We start from the raw sequence: 17,307 nt of genomic DNA on the forward strand, positions 1-17,307 counted from the left end.
AACTCGTGACGAACTTCTTCCAGCGTACACTCGATAGCTGAAATTAACGCTGTCACTAAGGAATTAATTTTACCACATAACAATTGTATAAAGACACCAGTTTATTGTATAAATTAATTGAACATATTATGTTGACACGATTGCCATATTTATGTACAGTAAATATGACTCATCTGAAGGAGAGTAAAACATTTTTTTATATATGTATAAAAGATAGGTATTATGACAATAAAAGATTAAAACGCGTTAATAAATCAAGCGTTACTATTATCAAGTTCCCATCTCTCCTTTCAATTTTTCCAAAACTTTCTCCACCGTGCTTCCAGACACTAGCACGACCTTTTGTCGACTTTTGGATCCCTATAAAAAAAGGATTCCTCGATGACGATAATATCAAAATCATAACACATTATAAAATTATCAAGACAGTAAACTAACTCTATCTAACGATACGTCGGACTTCCTCATTCCTAATACGGAAGCTAAATATTTTACAAGTTCCGTATTTGCTTCACCCTCGACGGGAGGTGCGGATATCGCAACCCCCACTGCCTCGTCGGATATATCTACAAAGAAATCTATTTTCACGAAAAAGACTCCCAATTTGTTAATTTCCGAATTTTATATCCTCAATTACAACGTAAAATTACCCGTTATATTGTTATGTTTCGCTCCAGGCTTCGCTTGTATTTTTATAGTTACATTGCCATTTTTGTCTACGCCTATGGGTCCCTTATTAGGTTCCTGCCAAAAGTCATCTACTTGTAAAGAAAATATTAACGTTTATAGCGTATGATACAACACATACGGCATAAAATATTGTTACTATATAACGTCAAAAATATTTGGTATAATTTCTAAGTGACCTACATACAACAATGTGGCTTAATTTAAACTTCTATTCTTTTGTAATATGGATATTAATAATATTCAAAGTATCTCTGTGGAACTATCCAAGAACGAAGATTCTTAAAACTTCACATCACCTTTATTTCCTGAGACTTATAAAAATATTCAATAATACTGCATTGATTACAATTACATGAAATCGTTAAATCAGACTATTTCATGTACCATCAATGTTACTAAACATTACTTTTTTTGTACCAAAATAATATATACATAATATTGCTTAAATGTAAGTAGAAAATCTAACATTCCATAAGTTATAAATTGTCAGACAAAATGGAGGTTTGATGAAGTCTAAGAGTCCGCGTAATTCTAGCAGTATAAGTGACCTCAAATATACATATATTTCTTAAAAATGAACTCTTATTTAGTACTTGCCAATATTATCTTTGATTTTAAATCACATACAGTTAGCATAAACATGATTATCACGTATGTTTATAAACGCAAAAAGGAGTATCCTCCTGTATTCACATGTATTCATACATGCAGTGCGCTAAATCAGCTGTTTGTGCACCACATAACACTTTACACATTATTAAAGAAATAGATATTTATATTGCATCGCCAATTTCTCGCAGTGTAATGTAAAATATATTATCAACATTAGCCAAACATCATCGATGACTCGATAATCACTTTTACATTAATGATTATCGAAAAATTAAATTTGATACGGAAGGATCGACCGTTTCAAAAAGGAGCTAGTGAGTTGCGAATATAATGTTGCCGTTCGTGACTTCGCAAGCGACACCTAGCAGCATTAAGTGTAAATGAACGGTGTATCACAGAAAATGTCATGATATTTTCTTAATCGGTGATCAAATCTCGATCACGCTCAAAATTTTAATCCTCACCATTGGAACTGGTAAGCTACGTTTTGTATTATTTACTAACCTCCTTCGCCGCCGCTTTCTGAGCCTTTCCAGCTTTTTTCGATCCCTGCTTCGACATTTCACGACTATTAGTTAAGTGTTGCAAAATTTTTTTACGTAGACATATATTTCCATAGTACCGCGTCATTTGTCATTTATAAATCACTCGCACCATATTTATGGTTTGGTGCCTTCAGTTGAAAAGTATTCGGTTTATAATTTAACCTCAACTGTTCGAGCTGACCGATACGTCTGCGCACGTGTACCAGTACTGCCAACAAAATCATAGTGGAATACTCGTTGCCGCGCAATATTAAATCGATTAATTAATAGTACAGGGTGAAGCATTTAACAAGGGCTACCTTTATAGCTTGTCTACAATTGCAGATAGAAAAAAATTTTGTTTGTTTTCAAAAGGGATATACTCTGACGTCATTAGTCTTTTTTTCGTTTATTCGCGAATACGATATGCTTTTTTTTATTTATCTTCTAATAAAGTATTTTAAATCGTATACTTATGATTACAGCTCGTTCAGGATCGTAATACTTTAGGCAATATTTTACTACAAAAAACTGAGTAAAACCTTTTGCCTTGTCTGGTTGTTGGTATATTACTCTTGTGATTACCATATGGATCACAGAATGTAGACACACATTCAATTATATTGCATGATTTCTACTAATCTGAATCCATGAATGCTATTAGCTTGTGGTATGTTACTAGCTAAGGTGTATCCTTGCAAATTTCCAAGATATGTACATGAACATAGAGAGTTGATACGGTTTTTATTTCTGGTGAATGTCAGTAGAGTGTAAGATAAACATACATGTACATGCTGATAGATTTTTTCATGAAATCTCATGTGATAATATTGATGATATGCATTATCTAGATCAACATGCCCAAGAAATTTGTTGGAGAGAACAGCAAAGCTGTTGCTGCCAGAGCAAGAAAGGCAGCAGCCAAGGAAGCTGAATCTACAAGAAAAGCTTTAGAAGCTGAAGAGAAGGCCTGGCAGGATGATGATAAGCAAGTGTTGAAGAAAAAGCAAAAACAGGTATGCAATAATATTTATTAACTTCAATTTCATTATTTCAATAAGTGGTTTTCCAAATTGTAAGAGACCCTTTCTAGGGATCTATTGCATTTCTGTGGAAAATGTTGATTTTTAACTGTTATTTTGGTTGTATCAATTTCGATATAACTTACAGGAAGAACTGGAAAAGAAACGTCAACAACAATTAGAAAAGAAAGCAGAGGTTAAAGCTTTGCTTGAAAAAGAATTGGCAACTATAAAAGTGGGCGGCAAGCAACCTGCTGCAAAAATTACGAGGGCAGAAATTGTGATTGCAACGGAAAAGCGAAATCAGGTAGCACTGAATAAGAAAGAGGAAGAGAAACCGATTGAGGAAAATTTGAATCGATTAACGATCGAAGGTGAAACGGCACACGGTATAGACGAAGCGTTGTCTGTTTTAAGGTATCTATTCACATAATCATTTTGAGAATGTAATTCAATTGTTTCGCGTTAAAAAAAGGAAAGGATTATTTGAAGTACAAATCATTTAAGCTTGCGATACTTTCTTTTTTAGTACAAAGGAACCTGAAATCGATCGCCATCCTGAGAAACGTATGAAAGCTGCGTTCGCTAGTTTCGAAGAAAGGATGATGCCTATCATTAAAGAACAAAATCCAACGTTAAGGTTAAGTCAATTAAAACAAATATTGAAGAAGGAATGGATGAAGTCTCCCGAAAACCCACTTAATCAAAAATTACTCCTGAATCGTTGATATTAAATAACTAAACAAGAACACAAACACGCATAACGACTGATTAAATGGCTAACTGGAATACATGAAACAAGACTTATAAATATAATTATAAAGGATTCAAGTATCTATACACAATTTTATTGTAAACGAATAAGTTATACTCCACTAAAATACATAAAATAACATTGTATAAATCATCTTTGGTATAACTTATACGCTACTACATAGCCTCTACATTGTATTTTACAACTTGATTGACAAACAAACCTTCGCTGAGGCTGCGTAAATTTGAACAAACGTCTTAACAATCGTGTACGTCTTTTGGCACAGTTATCATGCAGACTTATACAATTTCTTTACAAATATAAACGTTCTATGAAAAGTTCGTAAAAAAGATAATTATAAAGATCGGTTACGTCATTACAGTCGTATAAAAAGTATCTATACAAACGAATTTTCACCAATAGAATCTAGGTTATGTACAATAGATTCCAATCGTTGTGTCGATGCATTAAATTCGCCGCAGCAAATTAAGCAGAAGGCACCATATTTTTGTTGTTGTCTAACAATGTACAATGAGTCAAATACCCGTACGAAGAACTTGATTCAAATATAAATCTTATCACGTATTAACATATGGTCCGCGAAATCTCCTTTCAGTGAAACATACATAACCTAACTATTTATTTTGTTGCTACCATTTTTTGTTTTTCCACAAGTCTATGAAACAGTGAATCATGTGATTCACTTGCTCTGGGCAATCAGTCATGGGAGTATGGCCGGCAGCTGGGATGGCTTCCAGGAAAGCTTTCAACATGGTCTAAAACATTACATACGATGGTAACAGTTAATATCAAAAGTACAATTAAAATTACTGTGGAACTAATCAAACGTATTTTAGCAAATATTAGGTTTTAAAATATCTTTAGCAAATATAAATAATTCAATATTTCCGCACTGATAAAAATGACCAAAAATTATTTCAGTGCAAAGGAATATATAGGAATTATTTTCGAAAATAATAGAGATATAACAAATATTAAATATGAAATAAGTTTAGCTTTTAATGAGCAATCCCAAAATTTAAATAAAAATTTCACCAAGTCACAGATGGCGCCAATCAGATAATTACAATTGATTGACTACAATGATACCACTTGGTTGAAGTTTTGCGCAAGATTTTGCAGTTAATCAAGTGAGCGAATATATTTCTCGATAAAGAAAGAACATATATAAAGATATTTTTCTACATTTTTGGTTTATTTTTGCAAAAGGAATCATCCTATGATTCCTTGGTTGTACATGATTATCTAGACATTCTATGTATAATAGAAATGAATAGACATTGGAAATCTTACCCTTTCCATTTGGCATTCCTGCACGAGCGAGACTTTGTTGTCCCTTAAGCCGTGTATGAGAAGCGTTGGCGCGCATATCCTTCTATGGAATACGTAGTCTCCTTCCGGCCAAACCATGCCGTTCAAAACATATTTCATGTGCGAGGGCCATTGTTCCGGCGGTTCGGGGCCGCAGTAAGGGTGTTGACGACCCCTCGCCGAGTACAATATGTCTCTGTGAAGGCCGCACATTAAAAAAGGCGTCAGGATCGCTCTGAGGCAACAGTGACCGGTGCTTTCGGTGCTGGGCGCTGCTAATGCCGTTGGACCACCTCCGGATATCAGGACTAGCTGGTGTATACTACTGTCGTATTTGCAGGCCAAGGCGGCTGCGAAGCTGCATCTGTAATAAACGGTAATGACGTAATCGTCGCTTTATTATCATACTAAATTACACATAAAATTATATTAAAATGTAAAACGAAGAGGAAGAATTGTTGGTTTTATAAGTAAATTAAGTTGCATCAACTACTAACGGTTATTAACGACTTAACTTAAGTAAACGTTAAATTTTGTTAAATAAATTAGAGTGTTTCAGAAAAATAATAACTTTCCTGCTATTGTTTTGGGACAATTGGAAACTACCTACTACTTACTACCACTACTACTACTATCATTAGTTCTAGTATTTATTTATTGGAATCCCATTTATTTTCTTTAAGATCTCAACTTCGGAATAAATTTCGTTTAGTTCTTTAGTAAAAAAAACTCTATTATCAACGTGTTAATGTGTTTTCAAAAAACAAATACATTCCTACTTTTGATCAAAAGTTATCTTTTTATTCTATTCCTTTTAAATTTTAGCGATGCTTCAGCGTTGACTTAGGAAGATTAAAATTCTCTAAAATTGTACTTGCCTTAAAAAGATTGAGAATCACTGTTCCGAAGGTTCAACAGCATTGCAAGAGTTCACTCTTAATGGAAATCTGAATTTCTGTTTAATTTATACGCGCGTCGACTGATAATGTCCTTTCCCCATAATTCATATCGCGGTCGCAGTGCGTTTAACCGCGATCCTAACTCAATGCCGCAATCCGTGTAGGAAATAGGTGTTAATTTTTGTAACTCAACCGAGGAATGGCTATTGAACCGTACGTGGTTCGAGGGACTTAGCCCAACGGCCTACATGTCGTGTTGCAATGTCGTGTGATGAATTAATAGAACTCGTGTCGTTATTACGACGTCGCCGTCGTGTGGGTCGTGATTACCGGCCAAGTGGCCATATGTATTCACGATTTACACAATAAAAGTCCAAAGAATTCCATCGAGGGATTCCTAAAGTGATACAGGGCGAGTCTAAAGGGGTGTCGTAATGTTACAGATTCACGTAAACTGCTTACACATTCCCTTTCACGTCATTAACCCTTTCGCGAGTAAGTATTTTGGGTAAATACACACGGTTTATGAGTAAGCTTTGTTGCTTACATACACACCAACGTATATAAGCAATATTATATTAGAATATTAATATTATTTGCTATATTGAATATAATAATGTAATATTATATTATTTATTTTATGGAGTATTTTATTTATTATATGATGTTGAACATTTTTCCCGAAAGTTTCTACCTTAATGACTCCACAGTTTCTTTATGAGATTTAATATGCCACTCAAAACTTTAATATTGTTAAATGTTACTAAATATTAGGATGGTCCTAATATCAATAATTTCTTAAATCTATGCATCCCGTAAATACCTTGTAAATACATACAAAAAATTTCTGCAAAATTGAATCTTTTAATTTTAACATTAACACGTGTCCCAAACCTTGAAAAGTTTTAAATAAAAAATACATGCCATTCTAACGATCAGTTACTTTTTTTTTTAGAACTCCGATAAACACTGAGAAAATGATTTTACATTTATCAGATTTGTAACTTGTAATAATAGAAACACGGCCTAAAAATGTCAAATTTTTGTTTCAATTATTTCCTTATATATCAGCCTAGTAAATATTTTTCCTAGTAAATATTCTTTATCCAAATTTTTATTTGTAATATTATTTACGTAAGAAAATGTGAAGCACATAAGAATTTACATATCTTTTGCATTTGTAGGTAGATATATTTTTATTTGGAGATGTTTGCAATATTATTTTATTATGACAAATGATGTCGATCAGTTGGCCATCTAATAAACATCTAAGTATTAATATATGCTAAAGAGACTCTCAGTATACGATTCTTTTTTTTTTGGAAACCTGCTCTGAGGACTTCTTTCTATAGACTCCATTATATACTTTTTGAAACAAAGAATGAAGTAGTCGTTCAAGGGTTAAACTTGTTCTGTATCTTGCAATACGTTTCGCGTAAAAATTTGCACGAGCCCGCTTACAGATTAGCAGATAATGCGTGGATAAGATACATGGGACAAGTGCACTATGTTGCAAGCTTTTTTCTTGTTTACCTCGGGCCTCTGCAACGTTCCGTTGCGTAAAAATGTAAATGCGAGGACTAACCACCGATGACCATCGCTTACCTTCAAGAAGTATGCAATAATACAGCAATTCTTGCAATTCAAATTGTTTCACACTGCAATCCATATTAATTAACACTAACGTTAAACGAAAGCTCCATCGTGAAATAACATTAGATCTAGGTTTAAAAGATTTCTTTTTAGAACAGTAATTTTCAAATTTTGTTAACGGCTCTCTTCCAAAGTACAATTATTAAAGAATAAGTCGTAAATAATTACTCCAATCATTTCCATATTTTGTTGAAGGGACCCTCCCAAACAACAATTATTGAAAAATAAATTGTGATATATATGTATGTATTAGGTGGACTGGAAAGTAATGTCGTTTCTTTTACATTAAATTTAAATAAATTTTTTATAAATTTCTATTTTTAATTATTAATTATATAATCGCTCCTTTCTTATCGATAGCCTTTCGAATAGCCTAAGCCATCTAGTGTGCAAATTGTCAATGCCAGATCGATAAAAATCAATGAGGCGATGAATGATAAACAAGTATCTAAAATTGCAAAAACGACATTATTTTCCGGCTCACCTAATATACATGATACACAAGGTGTTTCGTTTAAAGCGGAATAGTTAAATATTTCACGAGGGGATGAAGTTATAAACAAAATATTTTTGTAAAAGTTAATTGGTTAATTATATGCAGCCAATAATTTGCTTGTAAGTGAAGTAGGGCCAGATATTTAAAAAACAAATTAATTCTTTAAACGGAATCTTATATATTTTTATCCATGATGAGATGCCATTTGTTTAGAAAAATTCACTGACCTATAATACGAAGTCATTTATTCTAATGTAAGGCCTTAAATTAGAGATTAGGCTCCGTAGATTTAACTAAACATAATTAAAGCATAATTTATTTAGACTTTCTTCAATAGACGTAGAAAGTTGGAATATTTATGGGACTTACTGTATGTGTATAGATTAAGTACACAACTGATTAGTAGCGTACCGGTGTTCCCAAAGGAAAGGAGATATCGATAAATGCGGTGGAATTATTTTCGCGAAAAGAAGCGAAGATACAGAAAGAGCGCAACCAGTGCACCGTCCATATCCCAAGGGCGGCAAAAATGAATCGATCACCCCGCAAATCGGAAGATCTGAATGTGAATTAATGCGCTCTGAGGTTCACCCATTATCCGTTTTGTCGGTTAAACGAGTACAGGTAATCGCGCGGGTTCGCAAACGATTCAAACGTCAAAGAATTTGTAATCCACAGATATTCGATAAGGCACAGTCTCGAGTGCACACTGCAATTACGATGCACCAGATGCTTTCAAATGGCCGAAGATAAGTTACGCGATTGCGACCGAGTTCCTACTAGTCGCGGATAAATAATTCTGTAATGGTAATGAGAAAGGTCTCGATGATACGAGTCGTAAATAAACTTTGAATGCAGACTTTATGATTTGATAGAATTTGTTGCACGAAACAGAGAAGTCGGTAACAGAATATAGTTGTAACTCCGTTACAGATTATAATTTTGTTTACTCGAGAATGTGCTTTAAACCTTTGTCTACGGTTATTTTAAAAATCTGTGAAAAATGGAGAAATTATAGTAAATTTATAGAAGGAAGATAATGTATAAATGGAGTTTAATTAAAATTCTCACAGTAAAAACATAATTTGCTGTTACAATTTCAATCGAGCAAGGTATACATTTTTTTGTTTATAAATTTCATACAATTTCTTTATTTTTCACTGATTTTTAAAATAATATTATACAAAGAGACCTAAATAAAGAATTAACAGAGCTAATGCTGAAGGTTGCACGATGTATGTCTTGTTTATCCAAGCCTAATAAATCATAATAATTATATCCATAACATTTTCATATCCATAAAAATTGATAAAGTTATATAAAAAAGAAAGTATACACGTACGTATTATTTTGATTTATGTATTACTTTTTACATACATGTTCAGTGTTGGGCAAGATGTAATTCATGATTATTATTACTGATTACTTTGACAATTGTAAATTATCTGATTCTTATCACTTATTAAACTCATCACTGAAATTAAAAAGATATTGATGCAATTTCTATGAGAATACAAATTATTAAATAATTAACTAAAATGGAGCACAATAATGATACAAAAAATATTACAAAAATAATTACAAAGTAATCATGGAGTAATCATCGTCCAACTCTTGTTTTATTCATTATAAATATATCACGCAAACTATTACTGATTCAGACTCTGATATTTAACATTAACATAATTATTTTAATACTTAGCAAGGCCTAAATATTTGAGTAAATAACATAATAATCGATATTGCTTTACTAGCCAACTAATTAATTAGTTTTTTATTTAACTGCTGATATCTACGGAAAGAAAGCCCACGATTGCAAAATGTAAAAGACATATTCGATTGGTATTAATATGAAAAAAACTTGGAAAAAAATTCCACTTTTTCACTGATACTCTGTATAATGGTTCCACGGGATGAAATGGTTGACGGTTTCGACCATGAAATAATTTCCTTCATAGCATGTGAACGCACGCGACAATTGTCTGGTATTCAAGGACACGTGTCAAACTGTAACGTGTAGTGTATTTAACGTGTAATTACATTGTTAATTAATTTGCACCGAGAATATAAGAATTTAAAAGAGGAGTTTACTTCGATTGGTAGATTGCAGACAAACAGATGCGTGACGTGTGTTCAAATTATAGCAGTCTCATCAATTGCAGCTATATTTTATTACTGGATCTTGGGGGAAGAATAGTTAAGTCGAATTGGTAATAAATAATATTTTCAAATTGTTAAATTGTGTTTGGAATTACAGTCTCGTTTTGAAAATCTCACCTTTACACCTATTTTTTTTATAATCAATACTGCTTTTACTAATACTTCAATCAACTGCAATAAATTGCTCACTTTATTTTCTTCTTTTACAATTTCAATGTTATACTTTTGTTTTCTCTGTCTCAACATTTCCGTACAAGTTTTCGTAATCGATCATCACTACAAATACTTTTGCATATTTAATTTTTTCTTCCTATTTATACCGTAGATTGGTGACAGTTTAATGTTACGTATTTTGTTAGGGCCAATTTAATACAGATAAACCATATCATCGGAATTAAAATAAATATGTTTGTCTCTGGATAACTTACAGATCAATATCTTATGTGTCGTAACATTAGAGGAATGATTTCTATTCCATATTAATTTATTACAGACTGGTTTTACCTTATTGCAATGTTGTTTGCGTAGAATAATAAAAAGAATCTGTAAAAGTATTAGGTTTGCAGTGTAAAATTTCACAAGTTATTCTACCACCGACGTACGTGTATGTTTCGTGTACTCTCTTGATCGGTATTAAATTGACATTGTCCTACCGCTTACGCAACAAGTATCTCGTTCATTCAATTGAAGATTAAAACGAGGAACAGTGCACGATGAGTTGCTTACATAAGTCGTTTATGTCATCGATATGCAATATTCCTTTTGCAAATGCGTGATGTAAAGACAAAATAGAGAAGGAAACAGTTTTATTGTTTCTAATCAAAAAACTACGATGACTCGAATCAATTTTCAAATTTGCATTACCTTTTTCTGAATGCAATTTTTTAAACATGAAAGCTACGGTTATGTCATACGACAAAATGAATTTTAAATATTTCAATTGTAATTTCATTTCGTACTGTGGGACCCTAAACGTTACTTAACCTCACTTAGAATGTATTATATCTCGCAATCATATCTTATTATCTTTTATTGACGTTCTCGTGTGACGATGAACATTATTCCGTCCTATATCGTTCAATTCGTCTTGACAGCTGTGGTTTCACACAGCATAAATGTTATAGTTTTTTATGTAAAAAAGATAAATCGATAACATACATAAATGAAAATTTTGGGTAATTGATTGAAATCGCATTTTAGAGAACCGGCAACCCCTTGACCTACACGCTACATCCCGATTGCTCGGACCATAGTAAACAGGAAGGTAGTAAAAGTCGGAACGAAATATCACGAGTCGGACTCGTGTTTATTGTTTATGGACCAAATTCCTTACCACGAGTCTCACTCGTGATTGTAGACGAAAGGGTTAATGTATCGTGTTCATAAATAATCTCCGTTTATTAACCTACAATTTATTTCCAAATATATTATCACATAATAAATTTGACTCAATTATATAATTACCATCGTTGATAATCATTTGTCTTCATTTAACAGGCAAACAAAAAATGACTATACCCAGGGAGGATTTCCCGAAAGCATGATTATTTGTTTCTTTCGGTGGAAGTTGTTCATGAGTCAACCCAATAAATCTCGAAAAAGAATGTTCCACGTCATAGGGATGCAATGGGTGCATATTTATATGCATGTCTTTCAACTAAAATATGCAATGTGTAAAATAATATTCGCTCATGCCTTCTAATGAAAACATGTATGCAAGACACATGTGTAATGCACAAAATAATATGTGCATATAACTTTTAACTGGAGATCACGGTTTTGAACGTGTATTAAGAAAGAAGAACACGTGTATTTTTAAATCCAAGTAAGTATGTATTGTGCATCGAAATACACGGGTGCGCATACATTGAATTATACAAGTGCAGTAGCCAATTAGTTTGTATACAAACTTTTATGTAAAAAAAAGCTTTTATCTAAAGATAACGCTTAATAATCCTTATTAATTTTGAAAAACTTGATAAGCATCAAAGAATATACATAAAAATAATATAAACATAAGAAGAATAAATATAACAGAATATTTTACGACCATGCTACTTCTCCACACAATATAAGGGTCTATTAACTATTAACAAGTATTTATTTTCTGTAATTTTCAACATGTGTGTTATTTTGGTATTTAGTTCTGTAACTTCATCAAAATTCAAGTATTTCATTTAAATTCATTTTCTATGACACTTAACTTTCAGAATTAATAATTTTCGTTTTTCAGTGAAAAGCTCTGTCACCCGCATATGAGTGACGTGGCGATCCGCGTGTTAATTATATGTCTCAATATCATTTGTAAAATAAATTTTCAGGTCAGGAGTAACAAATATCAATACATTGTTTCATAATAAAATTTAATTAATTAAATCACTGTTTCGATTCGATGTATGCGCACCCGTGTATTTCGATGCGCGTGTACTTACCTGGATGCGCGTGTATTAAAAATACACGGATTAAAACACGGATCCATTAATTACTCGTACAACTGTGTATTTCGATACACGTGAAATAGGGATCTCTACTCTTAACTAAAGTATGCAAAACATATATGTATATACAATGTGCACATATTTTTTAACTAAATAATGTAAAACACATGTAACGTGTCTTTTAACTGAAACGTACAAAACATATATGCAAAATAATGCGTGCATATCAAAATATACATTTGCATAAACATCCGCAATCTACGTTCTAATCAATTTCCTGTAAAAGCATGCATTTGCATGAGCATAGGCTGTCTAAGTCGGCCAGACGGAGAAACGAAAAGAGAAAATAGTTGAATAAATATTTACCCGTAATTATGCCCCACCAAGACGCACTTCTGCCCAGGCTTAAACGCGTAGTGGCACAGCACGGAGTCGAGATCCTTCAGCAGCTTGTTAAAGTGATAATCCCTGGATCGGCTAGGTGCCGAGCTCATGCCGTGGCCCAGCATGTCCGGCGCGATGCACGGATACCCCAGAGCTGAGAAATACTCCAGCTGATGCTCGAAGATTTCCGCGGACGATCCAAAGCCGTGGAGAAAAACGATCATCGGCTTCCTGTTTCTCCTAAACGTGACCAACTCGCGTGGACTTTGCTCGATCGATGTCTCCTCGATGTCGGGCCACATCTTCCTGTAATCCTCCAGCTCGATGGATGTTGCCTCCTTCTTCAACTGAAACGATCCCATCTTTTCGCTCCAGCTGCTCTTTTCCAAAGACTCGTCGGACGCGGCCGGATTCGCGCAGAACTTTTCCCGCAGCCTCGACATCGCTTTGCCCTTTTTGGGCCTGAGGGGCGGCTCGTCGCCGTTGCCCTTGAATTCCAACCGGAGATTCTCGAAACTGGGCTCGTTAACAATTTCCTCCAGCTCCTTGAGATCCACCGCGGCCACTCTGCCTTCCACGAGATTATCCGTCGAGATATCGATTCCTCCAGCGGTTTCAACGCTCGAATCCCGCGGCTCACCGCTTTCCGCGTCATTCTTTCCGATGACCTCCGATCCCTCCGTGGCTGGATCGTTGCTCAGCTGCTCGCCACTTCTCGGAATCACCGTCCCGTCCGTTCTCTTTGTCGGCTGGCCCTGCGGATCATTCTCCCGGCCACCTGTGCTCAGATCCTCCCAACTGTTGCTCAAGGGCGTTCTACCGAGTTTCTCGTCGATGATCTTCAGCAACGACTGCTCCAGGCTGGGCTCCTGGTCCGGCTGGAACTCGATCGTCTCGACGCTGTTTATCCCCGAATCGATGCAATCCAGCTGTTCCAAAGTGACATCCGTGCCCACCGTTCGCCTCAAGTAGAAATCCAACGAGTCTGGATCGTTTGTTGACCCGATGAACCCACGGTTCACGTATCCTTCGTTGCTCAGAATTTCTTTCTTGCACGCGGATTCCTTCTCGTTCTTCTCGAGCCTATCCGGACGGAACGAGAAGCTGATGTTGAACGACTCCTCGTTGCCCGAGGTTCGCTCAGTTTCCAGTTTCCCCGTCTCCGCGATGCTCTTATCGCGACTCGATCGTCTGCTCTGCGAGGTCCTCTTCTTCGTAACCGCTGCATCTTTGATCAAACTGTCCTCGACACCTGCGATGTACTTCACGGTGTCGTCGAGTATCTCCTCCAGGAGCACGTTGATGTACTTCTCCAAGTCCTTCACGATTTTGGTTTTGATCGTCTGCTCGTCCGGCAGTTGAACCTTTTCGTTCGAGTTGTCGGTTTCATCTTCTTTCACTGGTTGGTGATCAGATACCTGAAGTTTTTGCAGATTCACCGACACCCTCTGCTCGAGCTCCTCGATGGCGGACTCGTTCTTCTCACCCTCGCAGAGACTCGTCCTGATTCTGTTCAATTCCTCGGAAATGATTTGCTCTTCAGCGGTGCTCAGCCGTCGCGACTGCCGAAAAGAACATCTACAGTTTCCGGACGAGTGAGGTCTTCTGGCCCAGCGAGTAAAAAAATTGTCGATGGTGGACTCTGGTCGATCGCTTGTGTTCTCGTAGTACCAGCCGCTCTTCAAGCTCGGCTTCAGGATTCTCAAGGTACGACGCGGACCGACGATGAAGAAGTCGCAGTCGGGTAGCTCCACCTTTCCTGGACCCACGCGATTTCTGTTTCTCCAGTACTCGAAGAATTTCGTGTACCAAGGCGTACTTGGTACCGCTTGCTCTCCCTCCGTAGCCATATTTTAGATAACAATTCGGAACCTTTAGCGATCATAAAGGTCGATCGATCTAAAAGTATCGTCTGCTGTGCGAAATTGTCGATTGGTCCCTGCTGATCGTGAAATCTTTGCCAGCAACGACTCAGTCCCTTCTGTTCCCTGAGCTGCCAGGGCACAGTCACGAGCTGCCTGTTCGGTTCGCTATAAAACGGCCAGCTCGTGTACTCTCTGACCCACACACTACAGTGCTTCCTCTTCGCAACTAAAGACGAGTTTTAACCGTTGAATATCGTAATAATGACGCTGTAATCCGCGATAACGGTTAAGCTTGCGTTCCTGTCCATCCAAATCCGAGGTATGCGATCCTCTCGGCGTCTCCATTGACCTCGAACGGAAGTGAGTCACGAAGAATCGTTGCAATTTTCCTTGTTTACCATCTCACGCATACGCAGTGCGATTTACGATGGTTTCTTTATAATAAATCAGTCTTCCTACTCGATTCGCAATAGGTTTTCGAGGAACGGGTGTGACGATGATTCGATGATAACTTGTACCACATTTCCTGCATGCAATTATGATTGTGCATACTCTTCTAGGAAACCGAATACTTCCGCGTTCGTCGAGAGAAATAGGTCTAGAATAGATATTTTTATTATTTTCTCAACCGCGTTAAATTCACTCGAGACGTTTCTAATTTGTTCGTAGCTTCGTGGCTGGTTTAAAAGGCTTTGCTCAATTTTTTCCTGCGGCCTCGAGGTTCCACTGTATCGCAGTTTCAGCCTTGCAACACTTTTCCTGCTATTCCTGCAATCCTTGCTCGGTCAAACGTGATTTCCACGCGAAAAACGAAAGTAGCATTTCGTGTTGACCCTTGTTCTGTTAAGCTGTTCACGGCTCTACGAATCACCATTGATCGTTCCACCATCGGACACGTCTATAATTGCTGGTTTTGCTGCTTCGACCTACGAATAACAAGATTTTTTAAGTGAGACGGTGTTCTCAGTCTTTCCCCAGGGTCTTGAATGATAAATTTTTGAAACGATTCGGGAATATTTTTGTATGCGACGCGTACTGAACCTTTTTAGGAGACAAGATCCTTTCAGATATTTTATTTTTATACGTTATTAGGTGTAGAAATTAATTCTGTGTCTTTACATTTAATTATTTGTAACTCTAGTTTAAGTAAATATATTTACTCGTCATTCTGTTAAGTACCAACCATCTAAATTCTCAACCTAATCTTTTTGTTACAATGAATCTGAATACTATTAACAGATTATAAGTGTACTTAAAAATTGTTAGGTGCAGAAATTAATTATATTCCTTTACATTCGATCATTTATGACCTAAGCTTAAATAAAATTATTTACCCTACATTTTGGTTATCCACCAAAGGTTTTCCACCTAGATTTATTTCAGTCTCCGCCTCTTTTAAGAAATTATTGTTACATTTTTGTTTCCTTTTTTCAAATATTTTGAAAGCTTTTCTTACTAGAAAATTATACAAATGTTTCTAATTTGTATTACTTTAGTTTTCTACAAATTTTTAAATGTCTTTAAGACATCTTTGTATCTTTTTTTTAAACATATTTCTGGATTGTCCCAAAAACGATAAAAGTTACAACTACTTTATGCTAACAAGTTTGGTTAGAATAATGTACAGCGTGTTCTTTGAAACAGCATTCTGCACGAGAGCAACAAAGATTTATGGTGTTCCAGTTCGTAATTGAGAATCCGGTTCATGAATTAATACGATGGATAATTCAAAGAGAAACTCAATTTCTCAAGTGATAAGACTGTGTTCAGTTTGAACGGTACTAAAACATTTTTTTTCTTATTATACATGGTGTCCCAGCCTAAGTGATACGGAGCTCTAACTCCAAAACTATCGGCCGAATGCAAAATTTCAAATATGGAAATTGCATGGTAAAATGGGGCTCATGTTTCAGCGCGAAGGAATTTTCGTTAACTTTGTTATCTAACGTGATATAGAATATTGGGATTCTTCCCAATTTCCTTCGTTGGGCCTAGAATCCCAAACGAGACCCTCCGTATCGATTTCAAGAACCGCATGGTGCTTACTGCATCAATGGTATCGAGTTTTCTCCTTGAAAATGAGCAAACTTTGAAACGTTATAGCTTGAAAACTAATAAAAATCTTAATGAATTCGTCTTGAAAAGTACTATAGCATGGTATAAAAAAAAATATATAGTTCCATTCGAAAAACGAAACTTGACCATCATATCTCGTTAAATAACAAAGTTAACAAAAATTCCTTCTCGCTGAAACATGAAGCCCATTTTACCATGCAATTTCCATATTTGAAATTTTGCATTCGGCCGATAGTTTTGGAGTTAGAGCTCCGTATTACTTAGGCTGAGACACTATGTATGTCTCTCAAATACCCACCCCCCTCGCTACCAGCCCATTCATATTTCTTTTGTCTGTAGTTTTGCCCGAGTAGTCTCGACCACCGGTGTAATATGATCCTCACCGATTGATACGCTTCTGTC

At 35.6% G+C, this 17,307-nt stretch overlaps 3 protein-coding genes across 9 annotated transcripts; 1 reads left to right on the forward strand and 2 right to left on the reverse strand.

Moving 5' to 3' along the window:
• Window positions 1-83: 83 nt before the first annotated feature.
• LOC128888100 (UPF0235 protein C15orf40 homolog) lies at window positions 84-2,294 on the reverse strand. Of its 4 annotated transcripts, none has more exons than XM_054144740.1 (4): window positions 1,807-2,294; window positions 651-744; window positions 439-578; window positions 84-360 (listed from the first exon to the last, which is right to left on the reverse strand). In XM_054144740.1, exons 1-4 carry the CDS (start codon window positions 1,930-1,932, stop codon window positions 271-273), a joined length of 450 nt encoding a protein of 149 aa, XP_054000715.1. In that variant the 5' UTR covers window positions 1,933-2,294; the 3' UTR covers window positions 84-270. The 4 variants fall into 4 exon arrangements, with proteins under 4 accessions (XP_054000715.1, XP_054000716.1, XP_054000717.1 ...); XM_054144741.1 differs by having other exon boundaries at window positions 439-566; window positions 1,807-2,284; XM_054144742.1 differs by lacking the exon at window positions 1,807-2,294 and adding an exon at window positions 1,288-1,549.
• LOC128888070 (coiled-coil domain-containing protein 124) lies at window positions 1,636-4,193 on the forward strand. Of its 4 annotated transcripts, XM_054144690.1 has the most exons (5): window positions 1,650-1,777; window positions 2,312-2,579; window positions 2,678-2,842; window positions 2,997-3,265; window positions 3,378-4,193. In XM_054144690.1, the coding sequence occupies exons 2-5, from the start codon at window positions 2,481-2,483 to the stop codon at window positions 3,574-3,576; spliced, it is 732 nt and encodes a 243-aa protein (XP_054000665.1). In that variant the 5' UTR covers window positions 1,650-1,777; window positions 2,312-2,480; the 3' UTR covers window positions 3,577-4,193. The 4 variants fall into 4 exon arrangements, with proteins under 4 accessions (XP_054000666.1, XP_054000665.1, XP_054000668.1 ...); XM_054144691.1 differs by lacking the exon at window positions 2,312-2,579 and having other exon boundaries at window positions 1,636-1,777; XM_054144693.1 differs by lacking the exon at window positions 1,650-1,777 and having other exon boundaries at window positions 2,469-2,596.
• LOC128888010 (uncharacterized) lies at window positions 3,675-15,755 on the reverse strand. Its single transcript, XM_054144590.1, has 3 exons — window positions 12,947-15,755; window positions 4,917-5,298; window positions 3,675-4,378 (listed from the first exon to the last, which is right to left on the reverse strand). The coding sequence occupies exons 1-3, from the start codon at window positions 14,812-14,814 to the stop codon at window positions 4,253-4,255; spliced, it is 2,376 nt and encodes a 791-aa protein (XP_054000565.1). The 5' UTR covers window positions 14,815-15,755; the 3' UTR covers window positions 3,675-4,252.
• Between the last annotated feature and the right edge of the window lie 1,552 nt (window positions 15,756-17,307).

The sequence above is a fragment of the Hylaeus anthracinus genome, unplaced genomic scaffold (assembly GCF_026225885.1).
Source record: "Hylaeus anthracinus isolate JK02 unplaced genomic scaffold, UHH_iyHylAnth1.0_haploid 11989, whole genome shotgun sequence".
NCBI lineage: Eukaryota > Metazoa > Arthropoda > Insecta > Hymenoptera > Colletidae > Hylaeus > Hylaeus anthracinus.

Bases quoted from the DNA above. Each gene is read 5' to 3' on its own strand.
- LOC128888100 (XM_054144740.1), bottom strand. From the start codon at position 1,932: ATGACGCGGTACTATGGAAATATATGTCTACGTAAAAAAATTTTGCAA. The intron at 579-650 runs GTAATTTTACGT...TCGTGAAAATAG, and splicing joins GAAACATAACAATATAACGG to ATTTCTTTGTAGATATATCC. The intron at 361-438 runs GTTAGTTTACTG...CTTTTTTTATAG, and splicing joins CCGACGTATCGTTAGATAGA to GGATCCAAAAGTCGACAAAA.
- LOC128888070 (XM_054144690.1), top strand. From the start codon at position 2,481: ATGCTATTAGCTTGTGGTATGTTACTAGCTAAGGTGTATCCTTGCAAA. The intron at 2,843-2,996 runs GTATGCAATAAT...TATAACTTACAG, and splicing joins TGAAGAAAAAGCAAAAACAG to GAAGAACTGGAAAAGAAACG. The intron at 3,266-3,377 runs GTATCTATTCAC...TTTCTTTTTTAG, and splicing joins GAAGCGTTGTCTGTTTTAAG to TACAAAGGAACCTGAAATCG.
- LOC128888010 (XM_054144590.1), bottom strand. From the start codon at position 14,814: ATGGCTACGGAGGGAGAGCAAGCGGTACCAAGTACGCCTTGGTACACG. The intron at 5,299-12,946 runs GTAAATATTTAT...CGTTTATTACAG, and splicing joins TTGGTGGGGCATAATTACGG to ATGCAGCTTCGCAGCCGCCT. The intron at 4,379-4,916 runs GTAAGATTTCCA...GTAATGTTTTAG, and splicing joins AGGAATGCCAAATGGAAAGG to ACCATGTTGAAAGCTTTCCT.